The sequence below is a fragment of the Hypomesus nipponensis genome, chromosome 4 (assembly GCF_054491055.1).
Source record: "Hypomesus nipponensis isolate SF chromosome 4, ASM5449105v1, whole genome shotgun sequence".
Classification (NCBI taxonomy): Eukaryota; Metazoa; Chordata; class Actinopteri; order Osmeriformes; family Osmeridae; genus Hypomesus; species Hypomesus nipponensis.
Window position 1 is genome coordinate 6,443,927 of NC_140364.1, and position 20,501 is coordinate 6,464,427.

At 46.5% G+C, this 20,501-nt stretch overlaps 1 protein-coding gene across 3 annotated transcripts in view; it reads right to left on the reverse strand.

Annotated features, from left to right (window-relative positions):
- Positions 1 to 20,501, reverse strand: part of trappc9 (trafficking protein particle complex subunit 9) — a 121,303-nt gene that overhangs the window by 92,383 nt on the left and 8,419 nt on the right. For all 3 annotated transcript variants that reach the window (XM_084696039.1, XM_084696038.1, XM_084696040.1), the window contains 6 exons: positions 18,129 to 18,272; positions 12,347 to 12,473; positions 11,290 to 11,435; positions 4,569 to 4,654; positions 1,205 to 1,331; positions 466 to 598 (listed from right to left, as the gene is read on the reverse strand). In XM_084696039.1, the coding sequence (XP_084552165.1) occupies positions 466 to 598; positions 1,205 to 1,331; positions 4,569 to 4,654; positions 11,290 to 11,435; positions 12,347 to 12,473; positions 18,129 to 18,272 (763 nt within the window). The remainder of the gene's footprint in view (positions 1 to 465; positions 599 to 1,204; positions 1,332 to 4,568; positions 4,655 to 11,289; positions 11,436 to 12,346; positions 12,474 to 18,128; positions 18,273 to 20,501) is intronic.

A 20,501-nucleotide genomic window follows, 5' to 3' on the forward strand; every position in this document is an offset into this window, starting at 1 on the left:
CTTCAAGCATCACCGATGAGACATTAGTGGATTGTGTAGATTACAGAGACAGGCCGACGGCCGTGACACTGGGAATGCAAGGCTTGTGCAATTACACAGAGGGGGAAGGCCCCCTGGCTTTTGTCCGCACTGACTTTCTCCTCACAAAACTCAAAGTACTTTTTGTACGGTGCAAAGTACTTTTTGTACGGTCGCACCATTCGTTTTTAGTAATAACACCGTCACAAAATAAAAATAGCCTGGCTGCGCCAGTCCCTGAACCACTGTGTGTTAGACTAGAGCGAGGGGTTCAAGGCTGGAGGGGTTCAAGGCTGGATGGGTTCAAGGCTGGAGGGGTTCAAGGCTGGAGGGGTTCAAGGCTGGAGGGGTTCAAGGCTGGAGGGGTTCAAGGCTGGAGGGGTTCAAGGCTGGAGGGGTTCAAGGCTGGAGGGCTGGGGCTGGGGGTGGGGGTGGGGCTGGTCTCACCGGGGCAGGGAGGTGCTGAGCTGCAGACGAGGCAGGGAGGGCACCACCTCCACCAGGCAGCCGCTGGTCTTCACACTAGGCAGGGCCTCCAGCAGACAGTCACTGGTCACCCCGAACACCGACGTGTGGTACCCTGGAGAGGAGACAAGCAGGGAGGAGGGGAACCGAGATCTCAGTGGTGGCATTCGTGTGGGGGGGGAGGGGGGAGGGGGGGGTAGACAGAATGGGGTGGGCATTATCGCATTTCCATCTCACAAATGTTCAAATGACTCCTACCCACAGACGGAGAGTTTGGAGATATTGAGAGTGCACTTTCTGCCTAACAGTGGTATAAAGGGCACCCATTCATCTGGATATAAATGGAAGTGGGTGTGTGGGGGGGGGGGAACTCCTGCTGAGTTTCCCCCACAGGGATAGAAGGAAATCTGTCACATGAGCCTCTCTTTCTGATTAACCCGGGCCTGTCTCCGGAGAATGGACAATCAAGCCATTTGTCTAAATCGTGGTGACAACATTGCAATCAATTACTGTCATGCGAATATTACCAAATGACTGCGCAGATCACTGAAATGTGGGGTATCGTAATGCCTGTGAGCTGCAAGATTGACAGCGCAGAAAATGCACTGTCACGCCTCGCCTCAGGGTCAAATTGAAGGTCGGCAATGAGGTTAGCCTATCCTTACCACGTATGTGTAAGCACTGTGAATGCTTTTTCTGGGTCCCGGTCTGTTGGACTCACCATTGACTGTGATGTTGCCTGCAGTGCGAGGAACCCCTACCAGGGTGACGGGGTAGAGACCAGACTCTGCAGGCAAGGACAGGGCAGCAGGAAGAGACTCAAATTCGACACCTGATGTCAGCAAGCCCTTCAGACCAAAAATAGAAAAAGGTGAGTACGAATGAGATTTGGCAGGAACAGGCTAAACACAGATGACACTGCTGTGCCAGGAAGTCACAGGGTTGACCTGATGAACATGAAAATGATATTGAAACCCAAGTGACGACGCGCTCATTTCTCAAATGAGCATTCACCGAGTGCGCGCTAATGTCACCCAGAGCTGTCAGTTACTGGGTGTCCTGGTGGGTCACAGTGCTGGGAGGGGGGGGGGAGGAAAGCTACTCCACTGCTTCACACAATCCATCATCCTAATCTACCCATGATATCCTGGAGATGGAATCGCTCCCAGCGTGCAGGCCCATTTTCCATGAAGAAAATTGCTCTCGTTCACACCATGAGGGGAAAAAGAAAACGGTGCCGCTGGAATGGGGTCTGCCGGCGGAGTGATTGGAAATGAGTCCTACATGCTTCTCCACTGGGGGTGGGAGGGAGGATTCAATTGTTCAACTTCACGTTGGCCATGTACGGCGGGACTGGGTATATACGACCGGACAACTGTGGCTGGAAATACGAGGGTGACTTTGAGCGTGTACTCGTGTCTCCTCTAAATCACAGCGGTGTGTCCGTGTGTTTACATTAGGAGCTGGTCACTGGAGGGGGGGTGGGTGGGGGGAGGGGGGGGTGACGTCATGGATAGCATCAATCGTCCATCTCAGGCAGTAGACATTACCTCACAGGAGGGGGTGGGCTCGGGGAGGGAGGAGGAGGCGAAGAGGGGGGACAAAACCTCTGGGAACCTCTTCAGGGCTGTGATTTGTCCCTTTATGCAGATCGCTTTACTGAGATATTACACCTCTTTAACGGATGTCAAATTGTCTCAAGTTCATCTATCAGAAGTAACTTGTGTTTGTATTCAGCTTAAAAAAAAGTTTAAGTAGCTGTTTGCTTGTGATAACAGTCAGTCTCCATGCATGTATACTGTAGCTGACAGCTACCATCGTTTAAATCTCAGGGCAGTTAGGTTTGGTAGCAAAATTCCAAAAATGAATTCCCCTTTGGTTCATTGCAGTGTTTTGATTACACCAACAGCATATGGAGGCATACTGTAGTCTATCAATATTGCATTCACACACACGGATAACTGTGATTCAGAGCTAAACATCCCCAGCGGTTTAGCTGTGTGATCACAAAGTATGAAGCAGTGGAGCTCGAAACTAAACTGAAACCAGGCCGAAAAACACTTAGACAGATCAGTTTGTAAAATATGGATGATTAATTCCAATTTCTCATTTCTGCGAATCAAACGATTTAAATCCGTCTGAATTGCTTAAATCTCTCATCCCTGAAAACAGTTTGATGAATGACTGGAAAAGCCAAAAAGAATGACTATCAGTCACATTAGTCAGTCCAACTAATTACATAGCTTGATGTTGTTTTAGCTATAGTCACAATCAGTGTCACTGTTTACAGACACATTAATTGTACCTTCGGAGGAAAACCAATAAAAACAGGGCAATCCGAGGCAAGGTCAGATTGTTGTTTGTTTTTTGTTTGGATGGACAGGGGAGGAGGGGACCCGATGGCTACCCCTGTGAAAATGAAAGGGGGGGGCGGAATAAGTGCACCACTTGAATAGAAAATCAATAAAGCACAACAGCAGAGCTGGGTATTACTGCAGCATTCGTGTGGTGACTAAGAAGGAGGTCTGCCCAAGCGCGAGGTCACCTTGGTGCCCGGGAGACAAGAAAGTGCCCTTGTTTAGCGCGCAGGAGTCGGGTGCGCCTCTATCTCTGGCCTGACAAGCGTCCTTCTCTCCGTGTGTGGTATGGACGCCACAGGCCCTCTGCCTGGCACAGGCGTCAGGGCCATCAGACAAGAGGTCTGGGGTAGAGAGTTGCCCTGGCCTGCTGCTCTCTGGCTCGCCATCGCTGCAGAGCCACCTGAAGTAGCCAGCTGCCAGGCTGCATCAGGGGGCACAGCCTCCATCTGGGTCCTGATCAATTGACCTGCAGGTGGGCAGGGTATAATGATATCCCTCCATGTGTGTGTGTGTGTGTGTGTGTGTGTACTGCATTGCATTTTCAGGCTCCCACACTGACCACAGGGGGAATTATCCGTCACCGCCGTTTGACCTTCTCCGTTATCCTCCCTCTGAGTAACGTGTGTTTTTGACGCACACCTGTACGTCAACGACTGACAGTTACTCACACGCATCAGCGGAACATCCCAGATGTCCGTAACGGCTCGTCGTCACGGCTACCTGGGGGTGTCTCCGGGGGATGTTCGGACACGATGCAAAGCAGCTAAATCACCCGACCAGACCTGTCCAAGTACATTAGGGCCCACTAATGCAAAGCCAGCCCACGTCATTGTTCCTCGTCAGCCACAAGCCTTCACGGCAATTTGCTCTCAAGCCTCCAATTAAAGGCTACATCGGTGTTGTCAGACAGCAAATTGAGAGCCAATCTTAGCGACGGTGTACAATCCCACAGGCCAGTGGGAGCCCGTCTCTGTTGAGTGTAAGGGGCCTGATGACAGCTCTGTATTGAAACCTACCACCCTACTTGACAATCTGTAACACATCACTGTGTGGCCGAGCCGTTGAATTCTACCGTTGTGGGGGGAAAAAAAGTGTCAAACTGGGAGAGGTGGGGAAGCTTCTAGTTGTTTTGTGGAAAACAGTCAGACTGGGATAGATGGTGAGGTAGAAACCGACAGGCAGGCAGGGTGACAGGCAGAACAACAGGCTCTTACTTACCTTCTTACCCTAACAAGATGGTGTGTGAAACCACCGTAAAACCTAATGGCACTGCGGGGGGGTAGTGCTGCTATTGTACAGGTTGCTTCGTGCCAGTGAAGCTTCAGCTCCTTAGCCCATATGCTCATTATTGCAAGTGTCAAAGCAAGGCTTTTAGAGAACTTTAATTAGGTAATCAGAGATAACTACAAATGCATTATCGCAGCTAAAAATGTACTGGCGTAATGCAATCCTGGTGTCAGTGAGAAAGCATAGGCTATATTAAACATTCACATCGTTGCAGTTTAAGTCGAAAATACAACACAACAACAATCCGTTATTGCTGCTAACTTATTCATGCTATTTACAGTATATGACCCATTTAAAAAGTAAAGTGCTCCAACTGATTCAACAAACCTTGAAGAACATAACCAAGGACAGTTGGATGTGGGTATATGTGCTGATCTAGTGTGTCCAGTATCGTGTTCCATGGCAACATCCTGTGGTGGTTGTTAGTGGTTCACTCACCATGTTCTCTACCCGCAGCTCAAAGGGCATAGGGTTGTACACCATCAGCTGCACCTCACACACATCACCCTGAACCCACTGGAAATCTGACAATGGAAAGAGGACAGAGAAACAAACGTCACACCACAACACTCAAGACCCTGTCATGAAGACATGAAAAAGACTCAAGTTTGTAACGTGTACTCTCCCTTAATTAGAATGTACGAGACTGTATGAGAGTCAAAAAACTATTTACATTTATAAAACACATTGAGATGATAGGCCCAATTAAATGTATGCGCAGGAAACATCTAGAACTTCAAGTCTATTGAATGCGACTCACGTCAATTAAGCAGATTCTTAATACGGGCTAGCGACAGAACACACTAAAGCTTATGCACACAGGACATGTTAGCACAACCCTGAAGTCCAAAACAGCCTCACACCGGGCAAATGATGCAGGTAGATGCATCCCTCACAGTTCCCAGGTAGGTCCCTTTCAGTGTGAGAGCAGCCCCACTCCTGGTCCCTTCACAGTAAGAGCTCTAACTGCAGTAAACGGTTTCAACAAATCCTGGGTTGGGATCTGGTGGGCCAGCGGATTTATGCTAGATCCAAAACCCCAGCCGTGTGCCATGGGAAATTAACACCTCGTCAAAATAAAGGGTCTGCATGTAATCCAGCCGCTGCGAAGAGAGGTCCCTCACGACCCCAACCTCAGACGCCTGTCCTCGCAGGTCGGCCAATTAAATAAGAAATATGCCTGTGAGAAGGTGAGCGGAGCGGCGGCTTCCTCATTTGTGTTGCCCTCTGTGTCCACATCTCCTCAGGTGGCCCCTCCAGACTTCACACGGAGCCCGTGAAGGTCCGGCACCTCCAAACCTCGGCCTGAATAATGATCTGGAAGGCCCGCGTCAGAGCTCTCGCCGTCGGCTGAGCGCGGCGTGCACTCGTCTAAGGGTTTGTGGAGACGGCATGTCGGGTCCAAATGTTCTTGACTTGCTCTGCAGATCATGTGGGGAGACTGACGGAGCGGAAAACAGCGGTGCAGATGTTGACTGTGCCTGCTATTGAACGCTTGACAGAGGACAGCTGTGAACCAAAGGGTACTCAGTAAAAGGTAATGTGATGTCATGAATAATTCATTCCCATCATGGCTGGGAATTAAAGAAGCCATGTGAAATACAAATCCTCAAGAGTCTGCTGATTTACTGGGAGGGTTCACATACTGAATAATTATCATCACATTTTTCAATATCCACACAGAACTGGAACACCTAAACAGGAGTTTAGCCGAACAAAGTCTAAGCACATTACAAACATTGCCGTGGTTGAACATCTGTTTAGTGTCAATCCATCTTGTTTGTTAGAACAAATATGAAAAAAAGAACAATGTCTCCACTGTTACCAAGTGCCCACAATGAGAGAACTTTCAAAATGTGCCTGCAAAAAGTCATAAAAGGTTGGCCAATAGACTGGCAGTGTGTCATGGGAGGGCAGTGTCTCTTGGCTTTGTGGGACAAACACCTAAATACACACACACACACACTCAAACACCTGGATACACACACTCAACCTGAATACACACACTCAACCTGGATACACACAAACACACACACACACACACTCAAACACCTGGATACACACACTCAACCTGAATACACACACTCAACCTGGATACACACAAACACACACACACTCAAACACCTGGATACACACAGACACACACACTCAAACACTAACACATACACTCCGGTCAACACAGTTCACATAACTGTCCACACAGCAATATCTAACAGTGTCAGAATCCTCCAACGCTTCACCCAACCCCACCTTTGAAAGCCAACCAATTACAAGACAATCAGAAAGAATTATCATCAACTACCAGGAAATGTATAATCCTAGGTGTTTATTTCCATGAAGCTTCCAGGGAAAGCTGAATCAAACCCTGTCTAATCAAACGATGTGTCTGTAGTACAAAAGATTTCTCATTAGCAGTAAAATGTCAGTGGACGTGGTGGTGTATTAAAATGTGTTTCGTCCCCCCCCCCCCTCCCACCTGAAAGTAGGAGACGTTGCTCACATCTGCACCAGGAGAGCGATATCTGACGCTCTCGTGTGAGGATGACGATGCACTTCCATGAAATAGGCCCATCTGCAGGCTAACGATAGCCAGCTTTATAGGATTGGTCTCGATCACAGTTCACTGAGTGCTTTTACTGGGCTTGTGGCAATGTCCACTGTTCACGGGAGGAAAATTGAGTCAGCGCTGAGAGTCGTATCAACAAATACCTTTGAGGCAAAAAATGATTAAAAAAAAACTAAATCGAAGAGTTTGTGTATTCTGTTTGTTGTGTACATTTTTTTATAAGCTGTGTTTACGTATGTCCTAAACTGCAAATAGTCTGGAGGCATGGGGGTAAGAGAAGAGGCCCATAAAGAAAAGCATTTGGCTCCTTATTGTGTCTTGTTGTTCTAATAACAAGCCAAGTGAGGTACTTTGGCCATTTATTTACCCCTCGAATCCGGGTCTCGTGCCCAAACACACCACTAAACTGAGTGGAGAAGTGGAGGGATATTTCCCCCACTTGTCCGTCATCAAGGCCCAGCACAGAAGCTGCGCTAATGCTGTAAATCAACTGGGATATTCCTTTTACACCATCCTGCCCCCAGCCAATTTCCAGACTCATTTATATTTCAACTGATTGATAAATACCAACAAGGAGGCACAATCTTCCACTGTTATCCTAAATGAAATACCTCCATAGTCACATAGAGCCTGAGAAAACGGCTCTCTTAAACAGAGAGTGCAGGCCTTCTGCCCAAGGTGCACTTAGAGGAGACAAGGCATCCATTCACCAATCACACCTGTTATTCCGCCCAAGTGTTTCCCAATAAGATATATTTTCTGTCAATTTAGTCAGAGGCACATTTTTCTTATCGGTTGGACTGCATGGACAGAAATGCTAAAACGACAATACGACACGATGACAGTCACTGTATCCACACCTCTGCCGGGTCTTATGTTCCATATTAGTCTTCCATATTACGCTAGCTGTATTCCAACAGGAGCAGAGGTATCCATTATGTTTCATCTCATCTTTATAGATGAAGGTAACCAGTCATATCAAACAAAAGACAATATGGGGTCCCAAGCCAGTTTACCTTTAGATAATGTGTGGAAATATATTCATCCAATTTAACTGGAAGGCGCAGCTTTCAAAACAAAAACAAATGAAATGTAACCATCAAATCCAATATAGCTTATTCAATACTCTGCCTGATGTTGTGATAGAGTACAAGACATAGAGGCACAGTACCTTTGAGTCTAATCATAGACCGAGACTGAGGCCCACTCCCCTACTCCCACCTCCACTCCCCCACCCCCACCCCCACCCCCACCCAACCGCTGTGCAAGAAAATGAATAAATATTCTGGAAACCTATCCCACTCTCACACACCTATCTGTATACCTATCCACACTCCTGACACAGGAAGACACATCAAAGTGGATGGACACCAGCACATGTGCAGTCTCTAAAGCCTAGTCTCAAAGCAATTATAGAAAAAACAATCGCCTTTGACAGAACACCCTGTTTTATGGTTCTGCATAAATCTGCTTTATGGAAATCGACACAAAGAGGAGCCTGACACACACACACACACTATGTAGCCCCTGGGTTTTTCTAACAGAATACTTGAACTTTGATTCCTTATCAGCAAAACGTGAGGGATAGAAGCCAGGGCAAGGGCCTGCAGTTGTATTGCTTGCAGAATGCCGGGGAGTGCCAATGTTGTCCTATGCTACAGTAACCACAACCAAAGCTCTCATGAACATTGCCAGTGTGCGGTTTCAATGGCCTCAAAGCTTGTAGGCTTTGAAGATACTCTTGAGGTTAGTCGGCTAAAGACCCACTCCTCCTCAGTCTGATAGTGCTAGGATAAATAAAGGGTCCCTCAATGATCCAATTACAATCCCATCTGCAGAAAGACCAATGATGATAGCCTTAGATCTTTGGAGAGGAGATGCTCCACACGGGTTTACGTGGCTCCCATCCCAAGTGAGGCGGCGGTGGGAGAGCCATGGCGTATTGACCGGGGTCATGTTCCTGCGATCGCAGCTGCGGTGGCAGAGATACTGTGGGGCTCAGTGTGGGGAGACTGTGACCGCGTGTGAAAGATGCATGTTCACAGTTGCACATCTGCCACAGGCATGATGCCTCCATACTGCTTCTGCGCCGCTTCCATAAGCCTCCCCATGCAGCCTCTCCATTCTGGCCTCTCCATGCAGCCTCTGCATACAGCCTCCCCATACAGCCTCTCCATTCTGGCCTCTCCATGCAGCCTCTGCATACAGCCTCCCCATACAGCCTCTCCATTCTGGCCTCTCCATGCAGCCTCTGCATACAGCCTCCCCATGCAGCCTCTCCATTCTGGCCTCTCCATGCAGCCTCTGCATACAGCCTCCCCATACAGCCTCTTCATTCTGGCCTCTCCATGCAGCCTCTGCATACAGCCTCCCCTTACAGCCTCTCCATTCTGGCCTCCCTATACAGCCTCTATGCTGCCGCCATGACAGACAGAGTCAGTTTTAACTCCATTGCTGGCCTGTCGACTCAGAGGCAGAGTAGAGTTGGTGCCCTAAAGATTCCAGACTGAACTTTTAGAAACATATCCAGACATGATTCACTAAGACAATAAAAATACATCTGTAAAAAGACACCTAAATGCAGATTTGTGCCCACGCATAGCCTAAGAGAATGCCAAGGTGCTGTTTATTTGACTAACAGCAAATATTATTCCCTGAAAGCTTCTTGGCGTTATCACCACACACAGCCTGCCCAGCACTGACGATTAAGTATGTAAAAGAATGCACACAGTGACAGTTTTGGAAGAAAGGTTTACGGACAAGGTAATGGGTAGCAACAATGTGTTCAGATGAAAGAAATCCAACAAAGCTCTCTTGATGATAGTTAAGTCATGTTCATATGAAGATAGTTGCTGAATACACTCAGACTAGGCGTGTGTTGTTTTGCTCCCTCAGTGCCTCTAAGCCTCTTGCACTGCAATACAGCTTGAATTTCAGCAAAGGGTGCTGTCCACCTGCTAGCCCTGTAGTTGCAACTAGCGAGTTTCATCCCCACATAATGGCCTCCATCAGTTGACTGTGAAGTTTAAATTACTTTTGCATTCTTAATGCGGGGTGACCACCTTCTGGATATTACATTTGCACTGCATGTCGCATAATGTGCTTAAATCCAAAAAAGAAAATATAAAACTGACGTCGCAGGTTCACACTGGCGGACCCTTGAGGTTTCGACTAGACCGGAGACCTACGCTGGAGATAATCGAGGCTTTGGATGGTTGTCTGAGGTGTGTGTGTCAGGTGATGCTCCTCGTTCTAGACCATGGCTCTCATTACCGAGCACCTTGAGAGAGAAACAGGCAAACACAGCCACCCCTGCGAACACCCAGCACTGTGCTGGCTGTCTCTCCCCCGGCTCTGCCCAGCCCCTCTCACACGCTGACTCGTATGCATACCTTTGACGGTAGCGTGGAACCACAAAACACTGAAATGGATGTGGCAGACACGGGATGCAAACAAGTTGTAGTTCATCACAGCCCACAGATTCCCTGTCAAGACAGGAGTGACTCACTCTGGCCTAGCCTTGAGCATGTTGCTTTTCTTTCGCCCCCAAGTGACATATCTTCCCCACAGTGGCAGTTGGGGTATTTGTTAGGAGAAGGCATTAATTCAGATCTGGGACGGTTAAGATAATGTACCTCGTTTACTAGAACAGCCTGATATAAGAGATGGGTAGGGGGAAACAATAACATTAAAGTGATAAATAATTGATCCTGATGACAACACTTTGCCCATTAAGAAGTAATTTGTTTCTCTTTTCTCTCCTTGGCTTGTTTGTCTGTCTGCCATGGAGGCATGGCTGTCAATCTGGTTGGCTCAGAGCAAAAAAATGACATGAATAAATCAACAATAACAGACAATCTGTATTAAGATTAACTTTTGTGTTCATACACAAAACACATACACAAGTTTTATGATGAATTAAATATGCATGCAACTAAAAGACACTAAAAGCTTTTCGGCAAGAAAAGACTGAGGCCTCCTCATTTAACCCTAATAAATAAATAATATATTTAGTAAAAACTTCAGAATAATGTGTTCACCCTCCCTCCTCGTGCTGTGGCTTACAATATGTCACCAAGAAAACCAAACAGATAAACTCAGCTAAGAGCTACACTGGTAGACTACATGGAAGGGGTAAGGATAGAGAAAAGCACCGAAAATGAACTTCAAACAACAGCCATTGTGTCAAACCCATCTGATTTGGCAGTGTAGAGTAGATAAGCCTGGAGCGCAGGATTCACACTCACACTCCCTGATTTCGATGAGAAGTCAGGGCAGCTCATGCTGAAAAGCCATCTGTCTGAAGACAGTGTCTGCCAAAACTGGAGAGCTTTCAAGATCCTTCAAAATGGAAACAAGTTAATCCCGGGAAGGCTATATAGAGACCAACGCATGGAGGTTGCAGTAATTATGGAGCTAGTCAGACGTGCTGACAAGTCTACGATGTTATTTTAAAAGCCTTTCTGATTCCATGCTAAGTATGCCAAATTAGCATGTCTGGTCTAGCTTTACATTGACATGCTATGCTCAGTACACTGCAACAAAAAGGGTTAAATGACCTGTAGGACCATATGTGCATGTGCGTGTGCCCACCTATCTTCTTGCAGCGCTCCTCTCCCCGGTTGTGCATGATGATGGGGGAGTAGATAAAGGGGCTAGCAGTGGACATGTTTTGTCCCAGCAGGCCTTTTACTTTGTGGGGGCGCAGGCTGACGGGCAGATTGAGTAGCTTCACTGATCTATTTGGGTGGAAGAAAAGAGAAGGGGGGGGGGGGGGGGCAGAGAAAAAGAGTTAGTTTCATCTGGCCGTATCCATTACGGTCCTGAGAGGATGAGATGGATTCTGGCCAGGTCTGAGCCAATCGTATGGCAGAACATAAATCCCCGAGAAGGGGAGGTGGTGGATTGTAGCGATTCCAGTTCATCTATCAGGCGACACAGTGCTCTGAGGTGAGAGTGGCGCTGGTGGAGCACTTATCAACTCAGGGTGGCTATGCATCTCAACCTGTTAGCCACCAAGCTTAGACATTGATAAGCATGTTGGATTTGTCTCAAAACACACACTCACACTGGGGGAAGTTACAGATGACACACCCTACCACCTGCCCTACTAACGACCCTGACTCTAGGATGAAGGGGAGAGGGGGGGGGGAGTGGGAGTGGTTGAGGAGTAGAATGTGGTGGGAAGTGTAACTGGTGCTGTTGAAGCAACAATGCACCCAGGCTAGATATGTGACTTCCCTGTGACATATTGTAAATCATTTTTGTTAGGAAATACGACTCGGGAAATGAATAAGTAATAGGCTGTTTTACACAAATACAAATTTGCCTACAGAGATTAAATTATGTTGGCATGTAAAATATGCAGCTCTCAGGATCCTTTATAAATTGGGGATTGGAGTATTGATTGATTTAAATCAATATCCACCATCATTAAAATTACCTGACAAAATTGAGAGAAGACAATATCTCAACCGCTTTACCGCTCCAATCACAGTGGCACTTACTGCAGTCATCTACTGAATGACTTCATGAGCCAATCAGAACAAACCGTACAAGAACCTCGCCACTCAGGTCAGACAAAAGCGTTTCCCAGGTCAACCTCTGAACTATTGACCAACGAGCTGACGGCCAGTGTACTGGGACGTACCTGACGATGGGTAGCTTGGTAAAAGGCACCGGGGGAAGCTTGAGTCCATCAGGGAGGGAGATGACCTCCATCCCACCTGGGCACTTGGAGGTGTAGTTCTCCAGACTCTGAGTGACCTCTTTCTTCTCTGTGGACAAAGAGCAGAAGAATGGAAAGAAGAAATGGTTGGAAAGAGAAGCATTAAAAGGGTCGAAAAAGGGTCACACTTTCCAGGTCCTTCCTTCCCCCACGCTCATACCGTTGACATTTAAACCCTGAAGGGTTATTACTGGAATGTGATACAAAACTTGCGAGCGCTAATTAGCTTCCACTTAATTCATTGGGCTTCGCCCATCTCCATGCCTCCAGGTGAGAAAGACACTCAGTTTTACAGCGCGATCAATAAAAATGTTTATGGCCCTGCTGTATCATCACTCTGCCTCGCTGCTTTCCTTGCATACAAACATGTCTCTTTGAGTTACTCCCCCAGGCTTCAGACCTCAGGCAGGGTTGGGATGACCGGATTCAGTCTCAGGAACAGTCAGTTTGTTTTTTCGAAAAGGACATCCTCGGCTGGACTAGTGCGGCATCCATGAGAGCCATGAGACAGACAGAACGTGGAGCCCGATCCTGACGAGCACCAGGCAAACTTGTCGTCGTGTGAAGGAGGGATCACGCGTGCCTTCAAAAGTGTTAACATTTACCAGGGGTTTGCGAAAAGGAGGATAATCGAATGCAAGTCAATAGTCAGGAGGTGGAAGGGGGGGGGGGAAGACGAAAGTCCTAGAAGTGGGATGAAATGCTTCTGATAAAGAGTAGAGAAAGACGTGGCTTGATAACGTTAGCTGAGCTGGAAATTCTAGCCACATGGATTCGCTGTTGGGGAAACAACAAACAAAAACATATTGCAGATATCTTCCCACCCATCTGCATATTTTCTCGACAAAGCGACGGTCGCAACAACTTTTTTTCCTGCTACATTCTCCCTTACCAGTCCAGTCACATACCGCATGAGGGTTAGGAAGCAAATGGAGATTCTGCACTCGTTGGGGAACAAACAGACGTACTGTGTGTCGCATACAAAAGTATCAAATGAATAAGAGTTTGTGTGTGTATTGCTCATCAGAACTTTTTAAGGCAATTGTGGTGAAGGGTTGTCTGCCCATTGTGACTGATTTGCAATGATTCCTAAACCAACAAGGAGTAGGACTTTTACTCTGCAAATAAACTAGCCGAAGCAGCACTGCAAAAAAAAACATTAAGGACAGCCTTCTGAAGGGCAAGAAGAGTATTGATTCTTATTTAAAGATGATATGCCGTAAACAGGATCTTTCAAGCTCACTGGATTGCACAGGTCTATTTGCCAGGCTTCATTGAATACCCCATGTCCCTCTCCAACTGTTTCTCTCTCAGCAAAGTGGCTTGGCACCTGCTTGCCCTTACCCTGAAGCAGTACCAAGCTATCCAACTCAGTAGGGAATATTTTTGACTCACTTTCACACTTGGAGTTTCAACAGGAGGTTACTAGAGAAATAGGACAAGTTTCTGTTTACATCACCCGTATAAGTTTCAGAAATGTTTCTGTATCCTCTGAATTGATTATGGTCCTGTGTTTGCATGCAGATTACCATAAGTGGGTTATTACAGTGATCTGAAACATACCAACTGAAAGATAAAACCAGAAGATGTAACTAAATTAAAACAACTAAATACAATAAAAACTAACTTTAGTTTGAGCTCATTATTCCCCAACAAGAATCTGCTAACGGATAGCCACTGCACATAATGCAGGGATTGCAAATCCAACTAGTAATTTATTGACGAGTAAGGAAAGCAATAACAGCTTCAATAAGGCTCTGATATTTTAAATGCACTCTTGTGTGTTAAACATCTCAGCCTGGATCATGTCTTTGAGTGGCCTCAATAGCATTCTCTAGCAGTATTTTGACGTTCCCCATTTCCAATGCAGCAGACTAGTAGTGTGTGGTAGAGGCCTCTGGTGACTTCTAAATGTTTTAATATCCATGGTGGTGCCTCACTACTTAGAGTCTGAGGACAGAAGAGAGTCGAAGACTTCAAATACATTTTGACAGTGGAACAGACTCAATAAAACATTGGAGAAATGCCGGCAAGTGTCACTGAAGATGAACTGCCCAACTCTGCTTGATGGCCACACTGCTGACAGAGTACACACACATTAATGTCACATCAAATATGAATAGTATATATTTTGGAGGTGGAGGCAACTGAATATGGGGTTGGTGACAGCAGACTTAGGAATTGGCTGAGGTGATGTAATGTCCATCATGAATGTTGAGTGCTGACTCTTTTATATAATGGAGGAGAGCAGTAGTCTCAGTCGCTGTGACCACATGTATCCATGTAGCAGACTATGTAAAAAGCATGTAGGCAACACAAGGTAGGTAGGATTTTTCCAGTATGAAAATATAAGTTGTACAGTCCCCTGTAAACATGTAGTGTAAGCTAATGAGGCCCTCAGAGTTGTTTAAAAACACAGTTCAGTGCCAGTGGGATATTGATTTCATATTTTTGAAGTGGCCCGCTACTTTCCAGCCAATTAGGTTACAGCAAATATATCCCAGCCTATCGCCTTTGGCGAGACGGCCATTCGTCTGTCTTATTTTGTGAAACCCTAACCCTGTCAATCAAACACGTGCTGGTGGAAAGCAAAAAAATTGGGGAACTGTTTCTCAGAATGTATTTTAGATGCCATAAGGCATCTTATATTAACATGTAACTACATACCAACCCTTAGTAACTAAATTGTAGTTACAGAGAAGCAGCTGTGTAGTAATACTTCATTATGTTTTAGTGGTAAAAGTTACTACACAAGTGAAACTTGGTATGGCGAAATTGGGTTTAGTGGATGTTTTGGACATTGATCTTGTTTTAGTAGTAACCTCCAACTGCCTACATCACACATTAAACATCCCCTTCTTAGAGTTTTGTAATAACCTGTACAGCCAACAATTACTAATGTTTGATTACAATTAATAATTCCAAGAAATGTACTTACAATCTTGTCACTATTAGGTATGGCTGTGTAGTTATTTGTAGGTCATGTAATCATAATGTAAAGCGTTACCAAAACCATTTAATTTGCAGTTCCTATAAACACTTCTGAAACACATAAAGGACCTTTTTGAAATGGGCTTCATGAAATGTGGAAAAAACATATATGTTTTGGGGGAAACTGCCTGCTATCGCTGTGGGTAGACAGGACAGGCTTGAGTCAGCCACTGAGCGGTTAGGTGCAAGTTACAGCTCGGAATACACCCATGAATGGTTGGGGCTGGTTCAAGAGGCAGTTATCCTTATTTCAACGATAACCACACTCTCCACTTACAGTGCCTTTCGTGCTGGTTGAGAAGAGATGAGAAAAACTTCTTAGTGCTTTTTATCTGCCGTCTGGATGTGGAGGTAGTCTTTTTGTATAGTTGGGAACAGTATGGCAGCAATAGCACTGCTCAACTGGGCCAAACTGATATCATCTCTGCTCACAGTCACAGACAATGGGCTTCAGCTACCACATCAAGGTACCACCATTTTCAAAATTATTTCTAAGAATAGTTTCAACAAAAATCCTTACATTACAGTCTTTTCTCACTCCATATATATCAGGCACAGCAACCCATCACACTCAATCATAGTTCCCTAACAACAACGAACGAGCGAAACATATTGATTACAACCTCGTTTCTCTGAGTCAAGCATACAACCTATTCTCCCCTCTCTTCTCTCTCATCGCTCACACACCTTTACCCCCTCATTTTTTTTCATTTTTCTTTTTCAGTTGAGGCATCACTCCATCTCCTCCCTCTCTCTCTCTCTCTCTCTCTCTATCTTTATTACACCTCTCCATCCTTCCCAGCGATCCTGAGGCTACATAGTGAAGGAGAACGACAGCATGACACTGCGGTAATTAGCTGTGCCTGATCACCTTCTCATGACCCACAGGCAGTGCAGTTAAGAGCTGTACCCGGTACAGAGGTAGGCTTAAATAAAACATTTGAGGATTTTATTTTTTACGTTACCAGCGAAGACTTGAATAAGGTGCTATCACAAAAAGGTCTTTGAAAGAGGCCACAACCAGAACATCAAAGGCTTTGCCTTTCCTAACGCTGGATTGGCGGCTGACATTAAAACGGTGGATGATGACTAACAGGGTGCTAAAAGGGAAAACTGTAATTGTGAGTTCCAAGAATGTAATCGTGTTTACCTTCAAACACAATTAGGTTGAGGGACAGAATGGTCCTGAGGGGTGCAGGAGCTGGAGTGGGGAGGATTATATTGAAAGTGATCAATCTAAAACAGTTTGACTCTTTCTGTCCATACGAAATGCGACCCTCTCAACTCTCCACACAGCAGCATCCACCTGTGAAACGGAGGTGTGTGCAAATGCAAGTCCATCCATCCTATAAACGGGGCGCGATGCTCAAAGAAAAACCTCAAACGACGGGGGGTCCCGGGTCCTAGAGAGAGGGCAGTAAGAGGTCCATAAGCACTTTGGCTAACCCCTTTCTGCACCTGGGCTCTTGGCCTGCATTCTCCTCTCTGGTCTCTCTCAAACCAGTCAGAGAGCATGGAGAGACACTCAACATTGTGAGGCCCCTCAGGGCTCCCCCAGTACCTCACATGTCTGTCCAGCAGCCCGCACCCCACATGGTGGCCATGGCTGGGGATTAAAGATCCAGGGTTTTAGCTGGATGGAGCAGGACTCTGGGAGTGTGTGTGTGAGGGGGGGGTGGTCTCTCACAGCTCGGGTGTTTTACATTTACCACCTCACGCACACACACACATGCAGAATGCCCAGCGAGGGGCCATGCAGCCCCATGGCATGCTGGGATACAGCAAACTGCAATAACCCCCCATAGCTAGTAACATCACACTGTGGACTTGGGTGTGTGTGTGTGGGGGGGGGGGGGGGGGGCAACCACAGTTTAAGGCAGACAGATTTGCCTGGACCATTACACACAGTCTGCAAAAAGCCACTATTCACAACCCAACTGAAGGTTTTTTTGTTGTTGCTTTTTTTGGCAGTAATACAGCTTCTCAGGCAGTCTAGCTTATAGAGGAGGGTTTTTTTTCTTCTAGTGAATGAGGATGGATGAAGTAAGAACATCACACCGTTTTTTATGCTCCTAACCGGAGAGTCTACAGAGGGCAGGCGTTTTCTCCATTATAGTACGTTTCCCTTTTGTATTTTCACCCAGAGATATGAAGGCGGGAAGTGCTACACATATTCCATAAGGGGCAAAACCGAGGAGGCGAGGAAGATGGGAGCATGCCCTGAGAGCAGCAGCAGTCCCTTGCTGACAGTGTTGAATATTTAATGCTGCTGGCTCTCTCCCTCTCTCCCCCTCTCTCTCCCCCTCTCTCCCTCTCCCTCTCCCCGGAAAAGGATTACAGTACATTGGCCTCCATTGTATGGTCAGTAGAGCATCTGTTGGACTGCTTGGGTGACTACTGAATCTCCTGAGTCCAAGAGGATATCTGGTCCAACTACACACTCCCAACAGTCCCCACAGCCCAGGCTGACTTGGTTAAGCATCACCGGCTGTTAAATGCAAAGCATAACAGTGTACTAAGTGAAGCGCAGGACGAGAGAATGGACCTGGATTTAAAGTGAAATCCACAGAATTCAATGAATATGAAGAAAGCTAGTTATATATATATATATAGTTCAACATTACAGGGGGTGTCTCTCCCCTTTGTGATGAATAACAGGTGGATTGAGGGATTTCTGAAAGGCACAGCTTGCCAGTGGGTGTCTACGACTGACCTTGGTCAGACAGGAAGTCCAGCATGGTCTGCAGGAGGAAGGACAGGTGGCGGACAGACAGGCCAGGGTTGCCCATACGCCGCGACGCATACACCAGCTCGTGGAGGAGACGCATCTGCACAGCCGCCCAGCCACAATGGGACCCTGAGAGACACAGAGAGAGAGACAGAGCGAGAAACAGAGAAACAAGCACATTTCAACTCACCGATGCAATCAAATTTACATGAAGTGAGTTTGTGCACCTGGAATAAGCCACCAATGTTCCATAAATAGACCCAAACAGGATTAGAACACTTGTGTATCCAGTGGGCCTCCACATGCAATTAAACCACCACATCCTCTCTCCCCTGACATGATATGTTTGTATGTGCTTTTAACTCAGCGTGATCCCCTTTCAGCAACGCGTACTCCACGATTTACACAGCCCTGCTACAGCTCTTGGAGAAGTTCCCATCTTTTCAAATGCCAGCCTTCCCATAACAGATCAACTCTTGAGCTGCAGAACCATGGCATTCATTCAGGCAACACTATTTTCTCTGCAGAGGAATCCACATCCACCAGACATCTTAATGGCATTTTAGCCTGACATCCAATGTTATGGAGCGCACGGATGGGTTTTGTTACATAAGAACGTAGCCAGCCCCACCCCCTTACCCTCCCCACGGACCCTTGGTTCCTCTCTCAGCTGTCAGTGTACTTTCACAGAGTGAGAGAAAAAATAAAATGAGACTTCTGAGAATCCAGTAAATAAGATACTATTCCCTGAGCAGCAACAATTCAGAGAGGAAATCGTGCCAGAGATGCTTGTCAGCCATCAGCATTTTCTGTACCAGGGATATTATTAATTCGTACTGACTTTCTCTGTCATCTGAAAAACTATTAATGCAAATCCTTCGTAAGCTATTTCTTTTCTGTGCGAAACAGCGCCCACTAAGCAGGCTAAAAATAGAGTGCTTCCACCTGTCTGCCAGTGATTTCTAGTGAAGCCAGTGCTTATCTGGAGGGCAATAATCCAGAGGACACTGTCATGTCTTTTTTTAACTGGTGCCTGTCGTTTCTCCCCTACGACGAAATGACTTCATCTGTGGTATTCTGGTAAGGTGGGATTGAGTGTGTCTGGCTATCCAATTAGCACACCACCAAGATAATGACAGCGGTGCCACCGCCAAGCAATCGCCCCTGTCACGCGCCGGCTAAGTCCAAAGCCACCGTACCTTTTGCACTCCGACTCAAGTGAATTAGTGGGCCCTTTGTAGGACTGGCCGGATGTTACGGTCTTCGCTGTCATTTCAATGTGAACAGTGATGGCATTCCACACAGCAGGATAATGAAATCCCTGAGTCAGGTGTATGTGAAACACTGCAAGGTTGTGGTAATACTGTCTGACAGAACAAAGAGAGAGAGAGAGAGAGAGAGAGAGAGAGAGGCAAGGGAGGTAAAATAAATAAATAGGGGAATAGAGATGGCCTCTCTCTCTCTCACCCTGGTAATTGAGGAGAGTCGTGAAAAGTGCTCCCAGGCCAATTAAAAGCCCATTCACTTCTCAATATCTCAAGCCACTGCCGCCGCTATCGGAATGCGCTATTGAGTCCCATTTTCTCTCTCCCATCCTCCGCCTTCTACAGTTCGATAAACTCACTCCTCTCACCTCTCTCGGAGCACTAGCAATCACCTCGTGCAGCTTTCTCCATCGCGCCACTAAGGGCTCCCAGGGGAGAAGCAAAGCTTTCTGGAACCCTCTTTCACTTGCCATCATGTACTGAGCAGGAGAGTGGACATCTTACCGTCTTACAGTACAGTCCAGCATGCATAACACAAGCTAGGACTCTTTGGTGGTGTTTGGAACAGTGCTCACTGGTTTGTTAGGAGCTATTCTGAGGAGTTATTTTTGCATACTCTCTTTTGCAAAGAATCAATAGTCAACAGGCACTCGGGTGTTAACAAGCACCACTGTTGACTGTGTGTAGGCGTAGGTGGATTGAAAATAGCATTCTAGACAACGGTTGAAAAGCTCCTCTCAATTTCATTTTATTTTTACCTTGAAAAATCTTTTACGTTCCTCCATTGACGGATCCACCTGGCAAAAGTGGACTGGGAGGGTCAACAGTGCCCTTGTGAAAACTCTCCTCAAGTGTGTCCTCTGAACGAGCATCACAAGGAGAAATATGGATGACCTCGAGCCTTTGTATTCCCTGGGAAGGGCTTCTTTTGTTTCCAAACCCCTCTAAGATGAGTGGGTGCGTGAGGTGAAGGTTGAGAGTCGGCAGTACAGAGAAGCTTATCACGAGGACCCCGCTACAGCAAACCTGAGAGCCTATCAAAGACCTGGGTCAGGTCTCAATTGTGTCTCTCTGTGAAAACAAAGTGGCGCAC